This window comes from Drosophila melanogaster, chromosome 2L (genome assembly GCF_000001215.4).
Source record: "Drosophila melanogaster chromosome 2L".
NCBI classification, from domain to species: Eukaryota; Metazoa; Arthropoda; class Insecta; order Diptera; family Drosophilidae; genus Drosophila; species Drosophila melanogaster.
Genome location: NT_033779.5, coordinates 5,072,120 through 5,093,676, shown reverse-complemented (window position 1 = coordinate 5,093,676; position 21,557 = coordinate 5,072,120). Strand labels below are relative to the sequence as shown.

At 40.0% G+C, this 21,557-nt stretch overlaps 1 protein-coding gene across 2 annotated transcripts; it reads left to right on the top strand.

The window, feature by feature from the left end:
• The first annotated feature begins 84 nt into the window (after window positions 1–84).
• Pgant5 (Polypeptide N-Acetylgalactosaminyltransferase 5) lies at window positions 85–21,507 on the top strand. 2 transcript variants are annotated; one of them, NM_135062.4, is made up of 10 exons: window positions 85–232; window positions 779–802; window positions 14,103–15,215; window positions 15,277–15,443; window positions 15,585–15,903; window positions 15,965–16,142; window positions 16,420–16,600; window positions 19,148–19,287; window positions 19,352–19,585; window positions 19,648–21,507. In NM_135062.4, the coding sequence occupies exons 3-10, from the start codon at window positions 14,689–14,691 to the stop codon at window positions 19,792–19,794; spliced, it is 1,893 nt and encodes a 630-aa protein (NP_608906.2). In that variant the 5' UTR covers window positions 85–232; window positions 779–802; window positions 14,103–14,688; the 3' UTR covers window positions 19,795–21,507. The 2 variants fall into 2 exon arrangements, with proteins under 2 accessions (NP_608906.2, NP_001036338.1); NM_001042873.2 differs by lacking the exons at window positions 779–802; window positions 16,420–16,600 and adding an exon at window positions 17,848–18,028.
• The last annotated feature ends 50 nt before the right edge of the window (window positions 21,508–21,557 follow it).

Below are 21,557 nucleotides of genomic sequence, written 5' to 3'. Positions count from 1 at the left end.
TAAGCTATTGTTTTTGAACAGTCTTATTGCAACTATCGATAACATTAGTCCCTCCGCACTTTTATTTTCCAGCACACCTCAGCTGGGCACTCTAAAAACCTGAAAAATCTATTTAAGCAACCCGCAACGCTCTCTTCTTCGTAATTTTTTGCTCCGATACGAGGATATGTCGCGTCGCGCATGAATTAATTATTAATCAAAAGAGAGTTAACAGTGCTTGTGCAGTGCAAGTGTGAGTAGTTTGGTGCAATTTTTTGCGGATAAAAAATCAAATTTAAAACACCCACACGGCCAAGCAGTTGCATACGTGTGCACTTGATACGCACACATAAACACACTCACACACGCACACACAGCCGCGCGTACGCAACAGAGAGTTGGAGTGGTAGTAGTGGAAAGTGCAGCAGGCGCGGTCCATAATACACACATATGTATGTAAGTAATTCGGGCATACGGACGTGTAAATAAACCGGGTCGCCCACAATTTAGGGACGTTACTACGCCCTCCGCCGGAATCGAAATCGGAATCGCGGCAAACGTGTTCAATTTCCGAATCTCCCCTCGCTCCATCCATCTCTTTCGCTCTCTTGCGGTGCGTACGATTCTGTGTGTGTGTGTTTAGTTAGTGAGCGGCCTGCCGTGTGTGTGTGTGTGTGTCTGTTTTTGTTGGTCACTTTAATTCGCCACATACACACACTATCAAACAGAAAGAGGAAAAAATTCGCGTTAATCCTGCAACGTTTCTGTTGTTTTCTTCCCACATCCTTTCATCCAGCAGCTTCCAGAGAGATTTTCCCTTTGGGTAAGCGATTTCCAGCGAGACTTTTCATCTGTTTCCATTTGTATTTCCCCCAATGCACTTACTTATTGGACTCTTAATGCCAGTGCGTTCGTGAACTTGATTCTGATTGGAGGTCGAGCCAATTAAACCGGTTCGTGTAAATAAAATCCGCTAAAGATTCGTCTTCTTGGTTTTCTGGTTAAATGCAGTTCTCCTGGTCAATACTCGTTAAATTACCTAGTTTTCAATAGGGTATCTAGTATTTGGGGAGGATTTTCAATCTTATAGTAAGCGTAAATAAATACATTTCTTCTTATCAGAAGCAACAGTTATTCTTAAAAGATTTTGTCTTTTTCAAGATTTTTTGAATTAAATCATTAAATTTTGATTTTAAATAGTTAGAAACTCATAATACTCTTATAATTACCGGAAATCTTCTGATGGACTCAGATAACTATGTCTACTTAGAATGTTTTCCTTATTTTTTCTGCTCCCATTTAAGCATTGCAAATGCATTTCTTTTTATCAATCGCACTGTGGAACCGAATGCATTAAGGTCGCCGCTTTCCACCTGCAATTAAGGCCCAAAGCTAATGACTAAATGACAATGGGCCACGTACTTATCGGCCGCACTGTAATGATGATAGTGACCGCCGGATCGGCGGAAAATAATGCTCACTTGGGTCGTGACTTCTCGTTGGGTAAATCCAATGCCTAGAAGACACAAAAAGTAAAAACACTGATTGTGGGAAAGATTTCGCGGAAGCAGTTCCTACAAATTTTACTGATTGACAAAATTGGTTGCTTGTTATGGCTGAATGCTTTGCGATATTACTTAATGGGCCTTATCTATACGATTACTTCATAGTTGTCGCCAAAACTAAAACGTGATTGATAGTATTAAATCTTTTGAAACATTTTTCTGGACTAAATAAAGATAAAATTGCGAAAAATATTTGTCGGAAGTGCCAGACTTGTATTTATTTAGCTTTCTTGCGGATTTCAGTTGAATCTAAGTAGCCTTATCTACTAAATGAAATACAAAATTCCACGAAAAAGCAAATTTTTGAATAGCAATAATGCAGCTACCTCCGGTTGAAGGTTTTTTGGCTACCGTTCCGCTCAAAGAATGTCGATCCACCTTGCACCTGGGGAGCCACGCCCACTGTTCGCCCAACTGCCCCCTAAATTATAGCAACCTGACCTCGGCCTCTGCAGCAGTGGTTGTGTGCAAATGAAGCTATAAAACTGGCCCATGCCACCAATAAACGAAAACTTTTTTTGCTGGCCCCACCTAATGGCCTAGAGATCATCTGGCCGTGCTCTTGTTGGACACCATCCCCATGCCCATCCGCATTTCCATTCCAAGCTTAGTTGGAGCACTATGTTATCCATTCCCCGTGCCCCAAACCGCACTCCTCGCACTCCACTATTCCCCATAAAATCGAGTCTTAGAGGAGAAAGCCATCAACGCTCCGTAAATTCCCCCGAGCGAACACCGAAACTACAACAACGTGGAGTACATTTACCCACACACCTGCAACTACAGTTATGGCTGGCAGCGTACAAAGAAGAAACTGCAGATGCTGTACAAGAAAAAGATTTCCCCGTAGTAAAGCTGGTTTTACTCTATCGTAATTGTCTAGGATGAAGCTGTATTTTAATAGCACTGTCATGCGGTTTTTGTTTTGTATTCTTTTTTTTACCAAGAAGCGATAAAGCTGCCCGCCGCCGATGAAATGACAAAATGTCGTGGTCTCAAACACAGTTTCCTGCTCATGATCAAGTTTTCGATGGAATGGTGCTATATAGGCTAGATATCTGGGTTATAGAACAACCTGCGTTTGGTAGATGTTAATTGGAGCACGTTTTTTTTTCCCCGGCGAAAGGAAATTAGCGTCAACTTGATGTTCGATCGTCATCGATTTTGGTAGCTCAGATCAGATATTCAAAGATATTTATCATTTATTATAAGCTTTAGAGTCCATTAGCTAATGCTGGCATTTAGTTTTCCCTTTTCTGTAATCACTTTCTCGACCAAAACCACGCAAAAAAAAAGATGCTGTCAACTTTTATGGCTGGTCTGCTGCAGTTGCCAGCTGCCATTCATGGCCAAATGAAGACAACTCATCCCGGGTTTTAGCCCCCTGCCATTCGCATTCGCAGTACATCCTATATCAACCCTCTTCGGAGCGTCGAGCTTGATTGAGTGCAGCAAGTGTCCATCGGGGGCAGTAAGCAGCGCATGTTGGGTAACTGCACCGCGAGAAAACGGGGTCATCTTTAGAGTGGTTTTAGAAATGGGAATCTTCATTTAAACAATCATTTACATGGGTGCTACAATGTGGCATAGTCTTTGACTGAGCCTAAAACTAGTAGTTTTAAATCTGGTCTTAATCCCGGCTACAAAATGAAGTTTGTCCCAAGAAGTGGCTGCAGTTTTCCGCGTGCCACAAACATGGTGACAGTCAGTGGTGGCCAACTGTGTAGCCGGCGGCAACTCGCTTTTCACATTATTAAACGTTAATGAGTTTTTAAGACTTGTTTGCGCATGTGGGCGATGCGATGGATGCGGTGGCCACGAAGATGGAGTGCTCGCTCGAGTTGGAGCTGCAGCCTTGAAATTGCAATTGGCCGCCATGGCCGAAAGCAGTCAAAAAGCTGCGAGAGGGGGGCTAAAATCGTGTGGAAAACACACATACAGCACAGCACAGCAGTTGCAAAATCAACAAGAGTTTGGGGCCAACTGGAGCTACAATTACAAGCATCATTGGCCTTATTTCTTTTGTTTTTTTCGTTTTTTTTTTCATTCCGCCAATATTATTTTTGTCTTGGCCGTTTTTCGAGCTGCTGCTGCTGCTGCTGTTTCGAATGTCACAAGATACACATTAAAGCCCAGCTGACGTAGCTGACTGCGTATATTTGCACAGCTTTCGCACTCCAACTGACTCCCTCACGTTTTTTTTTTTCACAGTTTAGTTGGTTTTTTTTTTTATTTTAGTTGGCCTTTTATGGGCTTCCGAAAGTGATTACGCGGCATTTAACACCAGAAACAGAATCTATTCCGCAAGTGTAGCACTTTTATATCTATTTTTGGCACTTAAGCTGAGTAAAATTGTTTATAAGCCGGAGGTCGACAAGAAAAATTCTTTTGTTATCGCACTTTTCTGTGCTCCCAACATGCAATGAATTACATTTTTTTAGTGCTCGAAGGAGAGGTATTTTTCTATCTTTCAAAAGAAAGAAGAGGGCTGAACTATCGCATACCTTCTTTAAATTGCGTTGAGCAGCCAGAACTTGTAAGCAAACTAAAATGGCTTGTATATTTATGATATGTAACCATTGTAATTCATTTCTTTGGGCCATGAGTTTGCATTTTTCGCCCGTTCATTCCCTTACTTCCGAATGTTGCCTAATGAAAATGCCTTGGTTATTTATGAGCATAAATTAAAATTAACAGTACGCTGCACCCACACAGACGCAATTCAATTATGCTGCATATATTTCATATTGCAATAGCAGCTGGAAATTTATGAGCCATGCCCCCCCAGGGTCGAACTTGACAAAGCCCCAGCGAAAAGCGGAACCCGACCCAATCTCCAACCAAAACGCATACTAAAAACCCGGCTAAAACCCAACCAAATCGTACTGGAGCGCGCCAGGCAACCAAGCAGCACCGCTAGTAATGCCAAATTAAAACAACGCTGGCTAATAAAAAAAAACTGTCCAGTTTCTATTTTCTTTGCATATGAAAATGGTGCCACCGATAGTGATAACGTTAAAGGAAATGCGAGGTATGTGTTAGTCGAAACGGTGCTTAATTGCAACTGAGAGTTAATTAGATATGAAGTCTTATAAATATTATAATATTTTTAATAACTGTTTAAGTACCACGGCTTAATTAGTTTTGCACTTTAAACTGACTTGTGGTTGCCCACAAAATGAGCATTGTTCTTGCCATTTCCGCCGGTTGGCAATAACCAGATGGGTCTAGAAATTAGCCAAGTTGACAACGCTGAGCAACGAAACGCGTCAGCAACAATGGCTGCATTAACAACAAAGGTCCAATGCAGCAGCCAGCACAGCATTTTCACCAAGGTTGGGCGCAATGCAAAATAGTGGGTGTGTGAGTGGGTGGTTGTGGATGGTGGATGGTGGGTGGCACCATAAATTCTGATCAACTATTAGTGCATGAAAAGTAACCGGAAAGAATGCTCTGCTATCTGAAGGCGGGACTAGCGTGCTAAGAACTGCGATAGCGGAGCAACAAACAACAGCATTGGAACAACATTTACCTAACATAATTTAGCACTCCACTCCATTTTTACGATGGGAGGAGGTGGCATTGGGATGCCAGCGATTCACGTGTCCCGGAACAATGGTAACCATCTAGTTAATTGCCATGTCACCCAGTTAAGCAGCATTGAACGCCAGTTACGCAAGGTGTTTTAATTAGCTCAATGGCACTTGCCACATGCTCGTTGTCTGTGTCTCTCATTTCCAATCAATTTGGACTGCGAGCTTGGAAACTGGGAAATGGTAACCCAATACCATCATTTGCATAACCATAACCGATAAAGCTGATGAACATGACCAAATGATGAACAAAGGCAAAAAAAAATAATGGCTTGCAAAAATTATGGCTTCTGGCCGATAATAATAACTCATTCAATTTGATTTATGAAAATAATTTCACGAAAATGAATCACTTACAGGTTTTTCAATTAATTCGCATTGATAAGCTCAGAAAGAACAATTGAACTGGCATCTGCCAGTTTTAAGTAATAAATACTTTAAAATTATTTTAAACAAAGAGCAGCGCTTATAAGCTTCTTTTGGGGCATACAATTTGTCTGTTTTTCGCCGACCCACCCAATTATATTATTGGGTTAATAGTTGCCAAATAACTTTGTTATTTGCGCACATTTGTTTAGCAACTTTTGCGTTTCCATCTCTCTCTGGTTCGACACACCACCACAAATAAGTTATAACCAACAGCTTTGAGCCAGATGAATTCCAAATAAAGTTGTCTCAATGGATAGTAATGACTTTTGAAACGTTCTATAGTTGTTCCTCATATATTGCTTAAATATCCCATAGAACTAGCATTTAAAGTCCCTTGTCTAAATTAAAGTAGAAATCTGCAGATACCAATTCACAATGCCCGACGATGACTCAGAAATTCTTTGGCATAATGTGGCGCTGGCACTTTGCATTAGTTTGTTGTGGTGGCGCCCGCTTGAAGATTATGAGGTTGTGTAAGCTGTGTTGTCCCCCTTCGAAATAACAAAAAAAATAAAAAATAAATAAAAATCCGAGAGAGCAGAAATAAGCAAATGTGTGCCATAGAAATTTGTATTCCATTGTCATGGACACGCATCACATGAAAACGAGGAGCGAAATGGAAATGGGGAATAAAGTCCGTCAGTCACTCATATTTCGCCACAGCGCTGGCCAAGCAAATAGCAACGAAAATGCATCCCTGCAAACACTTAAAAAAAAGATATTTAAACAACACTGTAAGCCTTATGATTTCTTTGAGTTGGCAAACATGTATGCAATCTTATCTTCTTGTTTGTTAACCCAAGGTGTGTTTGCAACTTCAGGTGAACACTTTAACAACTTTTACCTCCAATGTTTATTTTTTTTACAACATAGGAGCTGTGTAATAATTCACTTAAGGAAATATTGTAAACGAGCAATTCAAAGTAATGATATAAAAATATTAATTGCTATTTTATTGAACATAAGTGTGCATATGGTGCGGCTGTGGCGACACAATTGTCCCCTATACGAGTCGGTAAGTCGAGAGGAGAGTGCGATAAAAGTGGGACAGTGGGAAAGGAAGGAGGAATCGAAGGGAAAAGTAAGGAAAACAGGCTGCTGGCAAGGAAGACGATTAAGTCGGGGCAATAATAAGGAAATAACATTTTAATGGGACAAAGAGAGATTGGCCTGTGTGTGTTGTGAGCATGTGTTTGGGAAGGAAGTAGTCCGCCAAAAATGCCAACAAAAAAAAAGAAGCCAGTGGGGATTGTAGAGTGGCAGCGATGGTCGAAAAAAAACCGCAAAAGAGTCCAATCACGTCCACGCCCCCTTTTTGTCGCCGCCCCCGGCACATCTCCTACTTCCGAATGCGTTCATGCGTGATTGGTTTTCGTGATAAGAGTGGGGTATTGGGTGCTTTTATTTGAAAACTCACTGACCTGCTTTGATTAAATTTGGTAAAACTAGTTTGACTGATTGAATTGGATTTGTGGATTTTAAATTGAAATGCATTGGATTAGCGCTAGTCTGCGAATTCATTCGGTTCATTTCGGTATGGGATTTTATTTTATAGCAATCGAATTACGTGGAAGAAAGTTTAAAAATATCTAAAAATATACTTTTGCCGCTTTAATTTGAGTCATGTCTCAAATGATCTATCTCAAAACTAGTTCGCAATGCAGCTTAAAACGGATGGTTACAATGTACAAACAAAGCAGCCGAATTTTCAAATTCTGGAAACTGTAATTATATTCCCATTTAATTAAGTCAACCTTTCTTAATCAACCTTGGCTTAATCGCATAAACGAAGCTGCTGGGCATAATTAGAGGCAGAACAAAGCGAAACAAAAGCAAATTAATGATGCGGGTCCTGCGCAAGAGGGGGGGGGGGGGTTCAAGCCCAACCAATGATGGTCCAAATAGAATTACCATTGTGCCAAATGTCAAACCTCGAAAAACTTTTCGTTTGTTCCACTTCTTTGTCTCGCCCTTTATTTTTTTTCTAGCCTGTTCCGCGTTTTCGTGCAAAGTTTTACAAATTGCAGGAAAGTGGTATAACAAAAAGAAAAATAAGGGAAAAAAACACAAAGTTTGTTTTAAATAAAAAACGGCGGCAGAAGAAGAACTCGAGTACTGTAAATGAGCAATTGCTATGCAAACGCGGGGTCGCTTAGCATATTTCTACTTTCTAAACGCCCCCGCCTCTTTCTTATCCTCTTCTGCTACATTTAACACGACGGAATCTTTTTTCTTCATTCTACTCTCCATTCTTTTCGATACACAGAACATTTTTTTCTTTTTTTTTATATATTTTACATAAATTTTTCTTTAAATTTTAAACTTAAATTTACTTCACCACTGCAATTAAATGCAACATTTTAATTGAGCTAGCATATGATGCTTAAACTTGCATTTTTCACTGTGTACCCATGCCAAGCGTCAAGCTGAGATTTTTTGTCCTTGTCTGTTGTCGAGCTTTTCTCTCTTTCTATTTACTTTTAATTAAAATGCGAGTCATGAATTCATTTCTGTTTCGTGTGCCAAAAGATTCGACGAGAAGAAAAGACCGAGAAATTAGCGCAAAATCCGCTTTATGAGCCTGCAGAACAGTTGATGGTTGCCAATGATAATGATGATGATGATGATAATGTATAATTTATAATATCGCCATGCACACAGATACATTATTCAGTTGTCAATTTTCGCATTTCGACACATTTCTCTTCGTTTTGGCGACCGGTTTTCTATTCCCATCGAATTTTCTCGGCTTTCCTTCTCGAAAATGCCTACTTAATTTGTTGTCATTTATTTTCTCTTTAGCCGGCGTAAAAATCCCATCTTCAAAGCAATTTTTATGGCTTTGTCCATTTGTGTAGATTGATGCCTACCAAAGAGCAATCAACAAACGAATTACTTGTGTGTTATTAAAATGAATTTGCCTACTTCAGTTTGCATTGAATTGTTTGCTTTGTTAACTGGGTTAAATTTAATTTATCTTATGCCTACAACATACCTGACGACAACTGCAAGCAAATAGAGTATTTAAGCAGCTGAAAAATGTTATGTAAATATGTATGCCAAATTTTTCCAAACCTGTTGTTTCCCACTTAGTTAGTAACGTTCCCCAGTCGAAACGCCTTTGTCACACCTCTTTGGGGACTCTTTTAATTGCTATTCCCATTTCTCTGAGCACGACCGGATTTTATCATTCACTTGTGACATACAGTGGGGCCTCCGAAACAAGAACCGAAGTTGTGACTCTAAAAGTGATTATTATTATTTGACTGTTCACACTTCTTCTTTATCTAATAAATCTAATATCTTAGCTGTCTTTCGAGCTATGGAAGTTTGAAAAGTATCAACTGTTCGCTGGGGCGGGGGGGTTAAATTAGCATTTTATTAGCTGAAATTGCGAGACGTTGTCTTCGTCATCGTCAAAGTCGCCGGCGTCTTAGTTCATTAACCTGCCGGACAGACTTGGCATCGCATTTGTTTTTATGACTCCAAAAACGGCAAGCGGCCTGTGGATTGCGAACTGTGTGGACTGTGTGGAACGTGAGTTTTTGTGTGTGGGGCGTATTTATAGCGCTAATTTGTATCATTTATCTGAATTTACTGGATTTCTCTCCGCATGCCAGCATGAAACCGAAATAAATTTTATTTGTGTGCAATATAAATTACGCGCCTTTCACATCAGGCAGCCGGAGTTCCAGAGCTCCAGAACCCTACGAGTCCAGAGCTCCCCAAATTCCCCAGCATTTCTGGCACTCGGCCACAGATCATTAAAGTGCCGAGTGCAGGGCCCCCAGACACCTACAACAAGTATAATCCTCGGCGAAAAAAAAAAACAACACTCTCGAAATTGATGTGAAATGTTGTGTTTTTTTTTTATTTCAGCTCCGACGCGACTTGTTGTTGAAGTGTGCGCCAAACGAGTGTACTTAATTATACCAAACTTAAAATCGGTTGATTTATATGTGGGGAGCATGCTGAAGTATTCAGATGATGAATTTATGGGAGTCAAGCCTCTGGAAGTCAAGTGGTAGTCTATATAATGACCGGCTATTAGTCAACTTACTAGGTTTTCACATTTGATTGGCTAACTTGGGATGGTTTTCTATTAAATGAAGTTTTCAAGAGTTAGGAACCTATAGGAAACAGTTTATAAGCTTCAAGATTATTGGATATAAGATATAAAAATAAATATTTGAAGAGGAATCATATCGAATGCTCATATTTCATTAAGTTTTCCTACACTCTAGCCAGATTTATGTTACAAATTGGTTTAATTTTCCGTTTGGATTGTATGCAAATGCTGACCACAGATGGGTAACCCATGGAAAACCAACCAGTTGGACGGCAAATGGTCATCAGCAGCGGGTCGGCAAACTACTCGCTTAATTGTACAATTTCATTAATTGCATTTAATTGCCTACGTTTTCCAAATTGTTTTCACTGTGCGCCTTTGTTTTTATTTTCCTGTAACTGGATTGCTTGCCGTTTTTTTTTTTTTTTATTATTTTTTTTTTGCACTCTTAATTGCATTTTGTGTTACAATTTCATTTTGTAAGCGTTGTCACAATAGTTGTTGCCCCCGTTTATTGGCTTGGTTGCTCTTTTTGATTGTTTGTCGCTGTTTCGTGTTTGTCATCAACGGGACATGACCTTCGCCAACAGCCAGGCAATTCATTAAAAAATAACTATGAATTGATTGCCTGGCCGCGTGTACAGATTTTCACCCAAAGTAGGTAATAATAAATGAGTTATGGCGACAAGCACACACACGTCGGCTTCGAACAGTTTCGATCTGTTAACATTATGCACTATCTCCACTTCACATCGCTTCCGCCTCGCGTTTGAGAAATTCTTGCAAGAGCTGACACAGATTTTCATCAAATTAATTGCTGTGCGCTTTTTTAAGTGCGCGCGCCACACACTCAACAAGCGTGCTAAGTGTTTTCGGGCCCAAGTGCAGTTGAAACGGGCTTACAAGCTCATCTACAGTGGTAGCTCATCTAGCTACACAATAGCCAAAGTAGTCTCATTGTATGTACATACGAACTACTGATTACAATCAATTTGATTCAGAGAAACCTTAGATCTAAAACTATTTTGATTATTGTTTTATCTGCTAATGCAATTTTCGGCCAATTTGCAATATGTTTTGCCAAACTCGTAACTCGTTTATGAAAATTCGGCCTTATAAAGCGAAAAGTTTTTGCCAAATTAAAAACGCCTCGAAGCCGAAAAGTTTGGCACATTTCCGAGCAACTACTGTACACGGAATGGCCTGCCACGCCCCTCGCCGCCACCCAGCCAGCCGCCTTATCAGTGGCAATAAACACAGCGCAGCTTGAAAAGCTTTCAGCAGGCGCCATCGCCACCCGCCCTCCACTTCCACTTCCACTTCCACTTTTAACTTTTTTTATTTTTTAGGTCTTGTAAAAAATGTTAGCTTCCGCTTTGTGTGGACCCGGCCAAGATAAAGTCCAAACGGGCCAACTTCAAGGGAAAGGAATTAAAAAAAAAAACAAGGGGGGGCTGTGAAGCACGAGAATATTTCAATTTATGGCAGTTTGACAGTTTTTCAATGTTACGTGCTGTGAATTTTTGCGCACCGCTGAGCTCGCGCTCTATTTTAATTAAAATCCAACAAAATTAAATTACAAAAGAAGAATTTGAGCTGCTGCTGCTGCAGTGCAGCAAAGGCAAAACTTCACATAGCCAACTGACAAACATTCAATCCTTATCAACCACCCACGTATCGGAAATCAGAAAGAGCGACAGAAATCAGCACTCAAGTTCACAGAAGTCGGCAACAATTGAAGTTGATTGTCGTACATAAATCATCAATTGCTGTCGGCACAGCAACACTACTCAGCAGTAGTGAGTCAAGAGTTTTCCAGCAAATTACTGCTGAGAACTGCGAAACTTCAATGAACTGCATGCCATTATCAGATTGGAGAAGTTTAATTATTGTTTTGGGGAGCAGTCGGCTCTAGAAATCCTTAAATGTTTACTTAAGTTTGAGAAAGCGGCTGACAGAAGTCACTATTTCAAACTGTTCACACTAGATGTTCACACTTGTTGTTCTCACTCTTTTTAATCATTCCAGCAATTTTCCAATCGCTCATAATTTCAATTACTCTGAATTGGATTCAAATTAGTTTATAATTGTGAATTGAATAAAATTAGTTATCGGATTGTTCAATTAATTCTTGACCAGTGATGATGGCAAAGTGTTAATAGCAGTGATTAATTCGCATTGGAATTTAACTCTTCTTTTTTTCTTAGGTTCCTGCCACAATTTATGTAAAAAATATTTGTTTGCTTTCGCTGCTGTTTTCATCACTTAAACTGATTACCTGTCAATTAGCAGTTCACAAAGCGTGACTTCGACAGTCGCAACTCATACCACGTTTATTTTTGTTTATAGCAGCCCAGCAAACCCCCAACCATTGGGATTTCAACGATATGTGGGCCTAATTGAATTTCAACATTTTGCCAGACCAATTATGCTCTTTTCAAGCGCAGAACTCTGAAATTGTAAAATGTATTCATTTGACATAATTGAAATTGAATTGTCCGTAGTGGAATATGCATGCAAATGAATGGGGTAGCAGCATAAACAACCGTGAAAACATAGCTGTTACAATTTGATTAATTTAAGTGCGACAAATACAGAGCGAGTTCATTTGACAGCTGCTTAAATATGGTTTCTTAATACGCTATCATGATTTTATTGTGTTATTCTAACCTTTTTCTTTTTGGGTTAGGTCTTGAAAAGCCTAAAAAAATGGAGCAAGTTTTTGTCAACCATTCATCAAATGTGAAATCACATTTTCAGGGCATTGAAAGCTTCATGAGATGACCTTTCAATTTTTAGTTTTTTTTTTTTTTCCAAAACTGCTTTGAATTATTAATTACTCAAAAAAATGTAGCCTATGTAGAAACCTTGGATAATTGTAAAAAACTGAAATATATTTTTTACGTTTTCTTGTTATCAAATGTATTATTGATGGCCTGACATGCCCTAAAAAGGGCACTCCAGTGAGCGCCACTGAAGTTTGCCTCTTCTGGGGTCTTGCCGCACATGCAACTGCATATTTAAGCATAGTGTTGCTGCCCCTGCCCAAGCCACCCACTTCTCCACCTCTGCATCGCCATCTCTATCTGCATCTCCATCTGCCCCTCCAGGCAGCCTTGCCAAGTGGCAGTGGTGTGTGCGTGGGAAACTGGTTTTTCCCGAAGTCTTGTCTAGTTTGCCGCTCAACGAGGTTGACGTCGCATGCCTTATGAATGATTCAAAGGCACGTTATGTGCGCAAAAAAGTGCAGGATGCAAAAAAAAAACCAAAGACAATGGGACAGCGAAGATACGAATACTCTAAGTGTGGTTCTATACTCCGTTCGCAAAATGTCTAAATATAATGGGTGTCAAAATATTATAAATATTCCATAGATAATCCTATAAAATTATACATTTGTATAACATTTAAATTATTTTGAATGTCAATGAAATAAAATTAAAATGATTAAAAAGTTAGCGAAGCTATGTCCGATAAAATAAAAATATCATAAACTTTAACAGTTTTCCTAAGGCACAAAATGCTTCTTAATTTCACTAATACCTGATCGTAGGGTATGAGTTAAGCTCCAGCGAAATACCGTTAAGAGTTGTTGCGCTTTTGGCTAGTACTGCTTCGCCATCCCTGTCGCACCTATGTAGTTCCCTCTCCCTCTGACAACAGCTTGTTTGGCATTTGGCGTGAGTTGTTGGAGAACTGATGCTGCTTGTCTTGCCGTTGTTTTTGTCTGCGACTATGACCTTTGTCAATGGAATTTTGGCCAAAAACGGCATTTGGAGAAAAAACAGTTTTCTCTCCCATTTTTTTTTTTTTTTTTCTTGCTCATACTTGCCTTTGGCATTTCGTGTGCAAAGCTCTGGAGATTCCGCGGTGGGATCCACAAGTTAAACAGAGATTCGAGCCGGAAAAGGGGTATTGAAAGCTCAGCTTTGATGCGATTTATCGATGCGCGGAGTTTTCGCAATTTCCATAGCATATATTTGCCTTGTTTTTCTCATGTGGAATCAATAAAAATTGTATTTATTCAGTTCTCGATTTTCCTGTAAAATAAACAAACATATGTATAAGATAAAGTGTTATTACCTCTTCTTCCTTCACGCTAATAAACGTAAAATTTCTTTACGAAATATATAAATGTATCCACTTTGATAACGGATAGCTTTAATTAATATGATCTCAATTGATTTATATCTGTCCCAATTGCAAAAAAAATTGGTAATAAATTGCTGGGCAAATAAGAGGCGAGTGAATTCATAGCTCAACAATAATTCGAGCGCAATTATCCGTACATTTGTATATTTTAATACAAAAAAAAAACGCTTGTTTGATTATTAACATATAAAAATATATCACGGCAGCAATATGTAATCATAACTTTCATTTTTTTCGCTGTTATTCATTATAGCGAAGTGATTTATCATGGTGTTTATTGTTGTTTTTCCTCTCTCTCTCTCTCTCTCTTTGCAGTTTAATAATAGCGAAGGTCGTAATTTTTCATAGCCAGAGGGAACTGATAGAGAAAGATATCAAGAAAGTGGTCCAGGAATGAGTTTTCCGAGGCGAAACTGGACCTGGAAACCGTCGCCGAGGACTAGCGATCTTTCCTAGGAGAAGTCTGCGTCGGAGTCAAAGGTCAAACGGCGGGCTAGCATGAGCGAGAGTGCAAGGGAGACACACAGACAGACAGCCAGAGAGAGGGAGACGAGACGAGTGGAGCTCCCATATGTGCCAACAACAATTGCTACAAAACTATTAACATTTCACGCTTGAGGGAGCGATAAAAGTCTGATACGGTTGATAACAAATTAAACTAGCTACAGCACAGCAACATCAACGTTTTACACATAAGACGAGTCACATCAACATATCCTTATAAAATCAAGAAAGCATAAACAACAGGGTACTAATATGATCGCTCCACACTAGCACATAGCATTAGTTTCACCACAACAGAGGATAATCAACATAAACCCCCACCCCCCAAAAGCGCCAAAATACGCAGTTAACCAAGGACTATAGCCACAAACGATAGTTAACAAAGATCGAAGCAATCATGACCTTCTCGACATTCACACGCAAAATGCGCGGGCGCATGCGCTCCAACACCTGCCGCATCGTCCTGCTCACCTCGCTCGTTTGGGTGATCTTTGACTTCGTGCTCATCGCCCGCTACTCGGACTGCATCGGCAAGGATGGCTGGCGATGCAAGCGTTCCGGGGAATACGACGTGGAGCTGCCCAATGCCGAGCGTCTGGTGGACGACAATCAGCTGGTGGACGATAATGAGATAAATACGGAAAAGTCACTCGATGGCGAATCGGGTGGTGCTCTGATCATGGGCCAAGGCTTTGCCTCGGGCGGCATCTCGATGACCTATCCCAGTGTGGTGCTTAAGAAGTGGTTCCTGGCGCCAAGCGTGCAGGAAGCCAAGGGCAAACCGGGCGAGATGGGCAAGCCGGTTAAAATACCCGCCGATATGAAGGATCTCATGAAGGAGAAGTTCAAGGAGAACCAGTTCAATCTGCTGGCCAGTGACATGATTTCGTTGAATCGCTCGCTGACTGATGTGCGACACGAAGGGTATGAGCTGGTTTCATAAATATGCTTAAACTGGTTTTTTTTAGCATTATCCCCTTTTCAGTTGCCGCCGCAAGCACTATGCCTCCAAGCTGCCCACCACTTCCATTGTGATAGTTTTCCATAACGAAGCCTGGACAACCCTGTTGCGAACAGTCTGGAGTGTTATTAATCGCTCGCCGCGCGCCCTCCTCAAGGAGATTATCCTGGTGGACGATGCCAGCGAACGGGGTGAGTTGCGAATACACAAAACGTGCTGCTCAAGGGGAGCCTTGAAAATGTGAAATTAACTTAAACTGCAGCTTTCATTAAGAGGCTTATTATTATGTGAAAAGATATCAACAACACATCGCATCGCATCTCATCTTACAGACTTTCTGGGCAAGCAGTTGGAGGAGTATGTGGCCAAATTGCCAGTTAAGACATTTGTGCTGCGTACAGAGAAGCGTTCGGGACTGATCCGAGCACGTCTCCTGGGTGCCGAGCATGTGAGCGGTGAGGTCATCACCTTCCTGGACGCCCATTGTGAGTGCACAGAGGGCTGGCTGGAGCCTCTGCTCGCGCGGATTGTGCAGAATCGTCGAACGGTTGTGTGCCCGATTATTGATGTGATTTCCGATGAGACATTCGAGTACATTACGGCCTCGGATTCCACGTGGGGCGGCTTCAACTGGAAGCTCAACTTCCGATGGTGAGCGAAAAGTTTCCTGGTTAGCGTAATCCCTTTAAAATGCCTCCTTAATCCGCTTTAGGTACCGAGTGCCATCGCGGGAAATGGCGCGCCGGAATAACGATAGGACTGCTCCGTTGCGAACTCCGACCATGGCCGGTGGTCTGTTCTCCATCGATAAGGATTACTTCTATGAGATTGGCTCCTACGACGAGGGCATGGACATTTGGGGCGGCGAAAATCTGGAGATGTCGTTCCGTGTAAGGCAATATCAAAGCATTTTGCAGATAGCTCTTCTTTCCCTTCTCTCTTTTTGTTCGGTTCAAACGTTTTTCCTTAGCTGTGCCAAGCCAAGCCGCAAAACAAATTCAGTTTCTTGCAATTTACTTTAGGATTTACCTTCTATTTTGATTTTGAAGCATTTAATTTAAGTATTTCAATTTGACCTAAAACAACGAAACAAATTTATTTCTACTCACACACAAACACCACAAACCCATACAACAAACGCAATCGTCGACGATGATAAACCCGCAGATTTGGCAGTGCGGCGGCATTTTAGAAATAATACCCTGCTCCCACGTTGGCCACGTGTTCCGTGACAAATCGCCGTACACCTTCCCCGGCGGCGTGGCCAAAATTGTGCTGCACAATGCGGCCCGGGTGGCCGAAGTTTGGCTGGACGAGTGGCGTGATTTCTATTATTCGATGAGCACAGGTTCGCATAACCAACAACAACAACAAACAGTCAAATAACATTCCAACCACAAGTCGATTTTAAATTGCGTGCATCTAACTCCTAACTTTAAGAATTACTCGTTATCTATTTGTAATTGGCTTTAAATCGCTAACAGACAGAGATAAAAAACGAAACGTACACTTTTTTTTCAAAAACGGTGCCTCCAACTAAAACACTAACACACATACACACACCACATTCGAATCAAGCTAATATGTTTTTGAGCATAAAACTAATGTATAGCTAATGATTTTGTGTAACCACCGACTTCTATATATACGATACCCCCTCTCCGATCGACATTCTATAACTTTAGCTATCCTTCTTAAACATGTCATGTAACTGAGAGAGCTCCCGAATTTATGGCAGAACACATCAAACTTTCTTTCGTATAACTAACGCACTGGCATTACCTAATTAGTGTGTTTCCCCTTATGATTTCCTCAACTGAAATTCTTCTCGATGTTCTCACAATTCTTCTAAGTTATCCTGTTTCTCAGTTTCTCAGTTCTCCTTTTGCTCATGCTCATGCTACCTCTCGCTCTCTCATGACTGTCCATCAAAGGACGAAGCTACCAAGCTAACCAAGATATAATATCATCTTGTTCCCAATACTAAACACTAATGTTGATTACTTCGTTTGCATAGGTATTAACGTAACCAGTTATAATCCAGTTGAAACCTTAGGCTAAGCATAACGTACACGTAATTTGTTGCTTATTAATTATGCTTTAAGTATCTGAACAATTGGCAATTCGATTTGATGATTCGTTAATTACCCCCTAAGTTGTAACTAATCTTTAGTTTTTAGTTGAAACATTTTTTTTTTTTTGTGTTTTCTGGTTTCCTTGAGGGTTGGGTGTGGTTTGATAAGCACTTTGCACAAAGTACTGCAAAGTGCATAAAAATGCCTCAAACTAACTAATAGAGTTCTAGGCGCCGCTGTTTCTTGTTTAATCTCGAATATGGCCCAGTTTTGAAGCCATCTTTTCCGATCCACATTTCCCAATCGCTTGAGGATCCTAGGCCTGAAAGTACATTGAGCTAGGCTTGGCTAAAACTGCTCTATAACAAAAGCTTCTATTTATTGTATATCTTTGTGTATATCTTTCTCGTCCACTCTTTGACCACCACCAAATGCTCGATTGTACTGCCCGATTGTCAAAATATATGAACACACACACACATAATCCCCGAAAACGAAACCCGATACGAAATATGTCCAGGTGTGGATGTGCGGCGGCGTGCTCGAGATCGCGCCCTGCTCCCGTGTGGGTCACGTGTTCCGCAAATCTACGCCGTACACCTTCCCCGGCGGCACCACGGAGATAGTCAATCACAATAATGCCCGTCTGGTCGAGGTTTGGCTGGACGACTGGAAAGAGTTCTACTACAGTTTTTATCCAGGTTAACAAACTACCAAAAAAAAAAAAACAAAAATCTTAAAAATACAAAACCAACAGAATGCTCCTCCACTTTCTATCTCATGCTCACGTTCTTTCTCCACTGTCTAATTTCTATTGTCTGTCTCTTAAATAGTGTTTTGTTCCGTAAATATGTATATCTCTGCATACATGACAACAATATATGTATATCTCGAGCAAGCAGCACGCCCTGCATTATGCAATGTCTATATACACAATACACAATAAATATTTATATCGATATTTATGATTTATGGCATGGCCGTGTCCAAAATCCGATCCGCAATAAGTATACAAGAAAATATATAGAAACCCACCACCACCGATCGATCAATCAACTGAATTCAATCACGCAATAATATCTTTCTTTTCTCACCTCTCCACCTATGATTTTCGAATGTTTTTTTTGTACAATTGGTTCCCGTCTCCCATTTATTTCTCTCTGTGTTCTTGTGCCATTTTTTAGTTCCGTTCTGGTACGAGTATTGTTCCACTTACGCCCAATAAACACACACCTGCTGCCTTTTGTCTTTGTCCCCATTGTGTCCCCAAATTTGAAAACCCAAAAAAAAAACATCTTTTTGCAAGGAATAAAAACACACAGGTTCAGAGAAACTCAAATTTAGTGGGAGCGGTTATTAGAAACTTAATTATAAAGTCCTTTTGCTTAAAACCCACCTTATATATATATTTATTTTTCTACTGCCAACTATGCACTTTGTTTTGGTAATGGATATTTGTTTTAGAACTTAATTAGCAAAACTAGTTTATGTTTGAATGTTTGGGAATCTTGTAAATACTATAACTGGCACTGCTTATATAATACGTAATTTGATGTGCTTGTAATTGTTGGGCTGCTTAGATGGTTAATTTGCATGTTTTTGGCATACTAACTATGTTTCATCTTTCATCACACGCACAAATTCGTTTGTAAAAAAAAAATAAGGCATTTTTAATCCGCTTTCTAACAAACACATACACTTAGTTCGTAAAACACAAAACACTCGCCAGCATATATGTTTTATATTCCAATGTGGTAATAATCTTAATTAACTTGCGTATTTTTTATTTGCTTCTTTCGCGATTTATGAATTTACTTTAGGAGCTCGAAAGGCATCGGCTGGCGATGTGAGCGATCGTAAAGCTCTGCGAGATCGCCTCAAATGCAAGAGTTTCCGCTGGTATCTGGAGAACGTTTATCCCGAGAGTTTAATGCCCTTGGATTACTACTATCTGGGCGAGGTAACTTAGAAACTCTAGTTAAAACTGGCTATTTGAAACTGGTATAACTGAAATTCTTTAATAGATCCGAAATGCGGAAACGGAAACCTGCCTGGACACGATGGGCAGGAAGTACAACGAGAAGGTGGGCATTAGCTATTGCCACGGCCTGGGCGGCAATCAGGTGTTCGCCTACACCAAGCGCCAGCAGATCATGTCCGACGATCTGTGCCTGGACGCATCCAGCTCCAATGGCCCGGTCAACATGGTGCGATGCCACAACATGGGCGGCAATCAGGAGTGGGTTTACGATGCGGAGGTGCGTTCTTGTTAAATATATCCTTTGGATTTTGCTTACTTATGCTTACATTTATCCTGCAGGAGAAGTGGATTCGGCACACGAACACGGGTCAGTGCTTACAGCGTGCCACGCGGGACGATGCCAATACGCCGCTGCTGCGTCCCTGCAGCTACGGAAAGGGCCAGCAGTGGCTAATGGAGTCCAAGTTCAAGTGGCAGGCTCACTAGCTGGATGGCAACGACGCCGGAACGCCCGACAACAACTAAATACAACTCAACTCAACGGATCCTACTAACTATACTGAGAACTTCCAATTTATGTTTAATCCTAGCCGGCTCCTGTTTTCGACGTTTATGTAGCCTAAGTTCAAGCGGATTCAATATCCCTCTCTCTCTCTCTATCTTTGTGTGCGTGAATGTGTGTAGGCGGCCGGAGGAGTCCTTCGGCAGCAGGATGTCTTCCCAAAATCTTGATGCGCGTGTGTGAATGTATAGATCTGTTTACATGATGTGCATGTATATGTGTTTATATAGGCAGGCAATTCTACGATTTACCTAGGTATACTATGTAATTGTAATGTATATTTACATTAGCTTCGACCAAGTACCAATAAATTGGCATTTAACTGACGTTTTGTGCTTCACAGAATTATAATTTTAAAGTACATAAATTGAGCGCCCGCAATTGCAGGCCAAGCAATTGCCACAAGTGTGTCATAGCAGAGCATAATGTAATCCAAATCCTCCTCCTCTTCTTCAAAACCCAAGCACATGACATTCCTAGCTAGAATTGTACTTGAGAAAATTTACGTTTGTTTTGTTTTAATTTTACCTTAAGTCACTTTATGGGTTGTTCTTTGCGCGCACCTATCAAAAAAATTACAGAGAATCTGTTGCTTTGTACCAAAATAACGCGCTCTTCATATCACAAATGAAAATTACACGAAAATGCTTCTAAAAACCATAATCATTATACAATGAAAATATGATAAAAAGAAAAAAAAATCTCTCAAAATTGCACGCATATCATAAATACAGTGTAAAAATATATATATAAGCTACATTCAAACGAGAACTAAACAAAAACAATGTAAATATGATTAATGTAGCTATTAAAAATATACATTTAAATAAAATATCTATGTAGTACCTATATGATATACACATATGCAAAGCAAGCAAAACTGTACTATAAATTGCATTTAGTTCTAGGCTTAACGTTAAGTTCTAAATTAAATTTAGATTTAGTCAACGTTTTGCCGAACATCAACAATAGCTCTCGACTAAGTATTGCTCAAAATTGAAGAACTTACTCTCTTCTCAGCGCTATTGTGTAAATATTTCGAAAAGTATTTAATCAAAAGTACGATGCATAACCTGACTACGAGCGAAATTCCACAGATGATCATTGAAAGCAGCAAACCGATAAGACGCAGGCCAAGTAAAACTTTTTAGCTAAATTTATTTTTAAAATCGATTATGTGTGACGAACCCATAGTTATAGAGAAACGACGATATATACACATACGGCAAAATAGCAACTATTTTAACTGGTGACGGTGCAATTTTTAATTAACATTTAAAATGAAACAGGAAAACGATCCAACAAAGCAGGCAGGTTCAACGACCCACAACAATCGAAAACAATCCTATAACTTGTAATTACAAATGTCGTGTGACCGCTAGATATGGCCTACACTATACTATATCATAGCTGCCTCTATGTTTCATATTGTTGATTTGTATATTTAGCTAAATATAGGTTTCCCATTACTCAAATTGTAAAACCTCTCAGAATACAAATCGAATGGATAATAGAATGATAACGCAAAACTGAATTGTAAGCCAACATTTTTTATGCATTTTTCAGTTCATTATTTTTTGTGTTTGTTTAGAGACTTTTTAAATTTTATAAATAAAAAAAGATGACAAATTTAAGAGAACCACCACTACCAGTATTTTATTCTTACAGCTGATTTGAGGATTGCTAG

Bases quoted from the DNA above. Each gene is read 5' to 3' on its own strand.
- Pgant5 (NM_001042873.2), top strand. From the start codon at position 14,689: ATGACCTTCTCGACATTCACACGCAAAATGCGCGGGCGCATGCGCTCC. The intron at 15,216-15,276 runs GTATGAGCTGGT...TCCCCTTTTCAG, and splicing joins ACTGATGTGCGACACGAAGG to TTGCCGCCGCAAGCACTATG. The intron at 15,904-15,964 runs GTGAGCGAAAAG...AATCCGCTTTAG, and splicing joins TGGAAGCTCAACTTCCGATG to GTACCGAGTGCCATCGCGGG.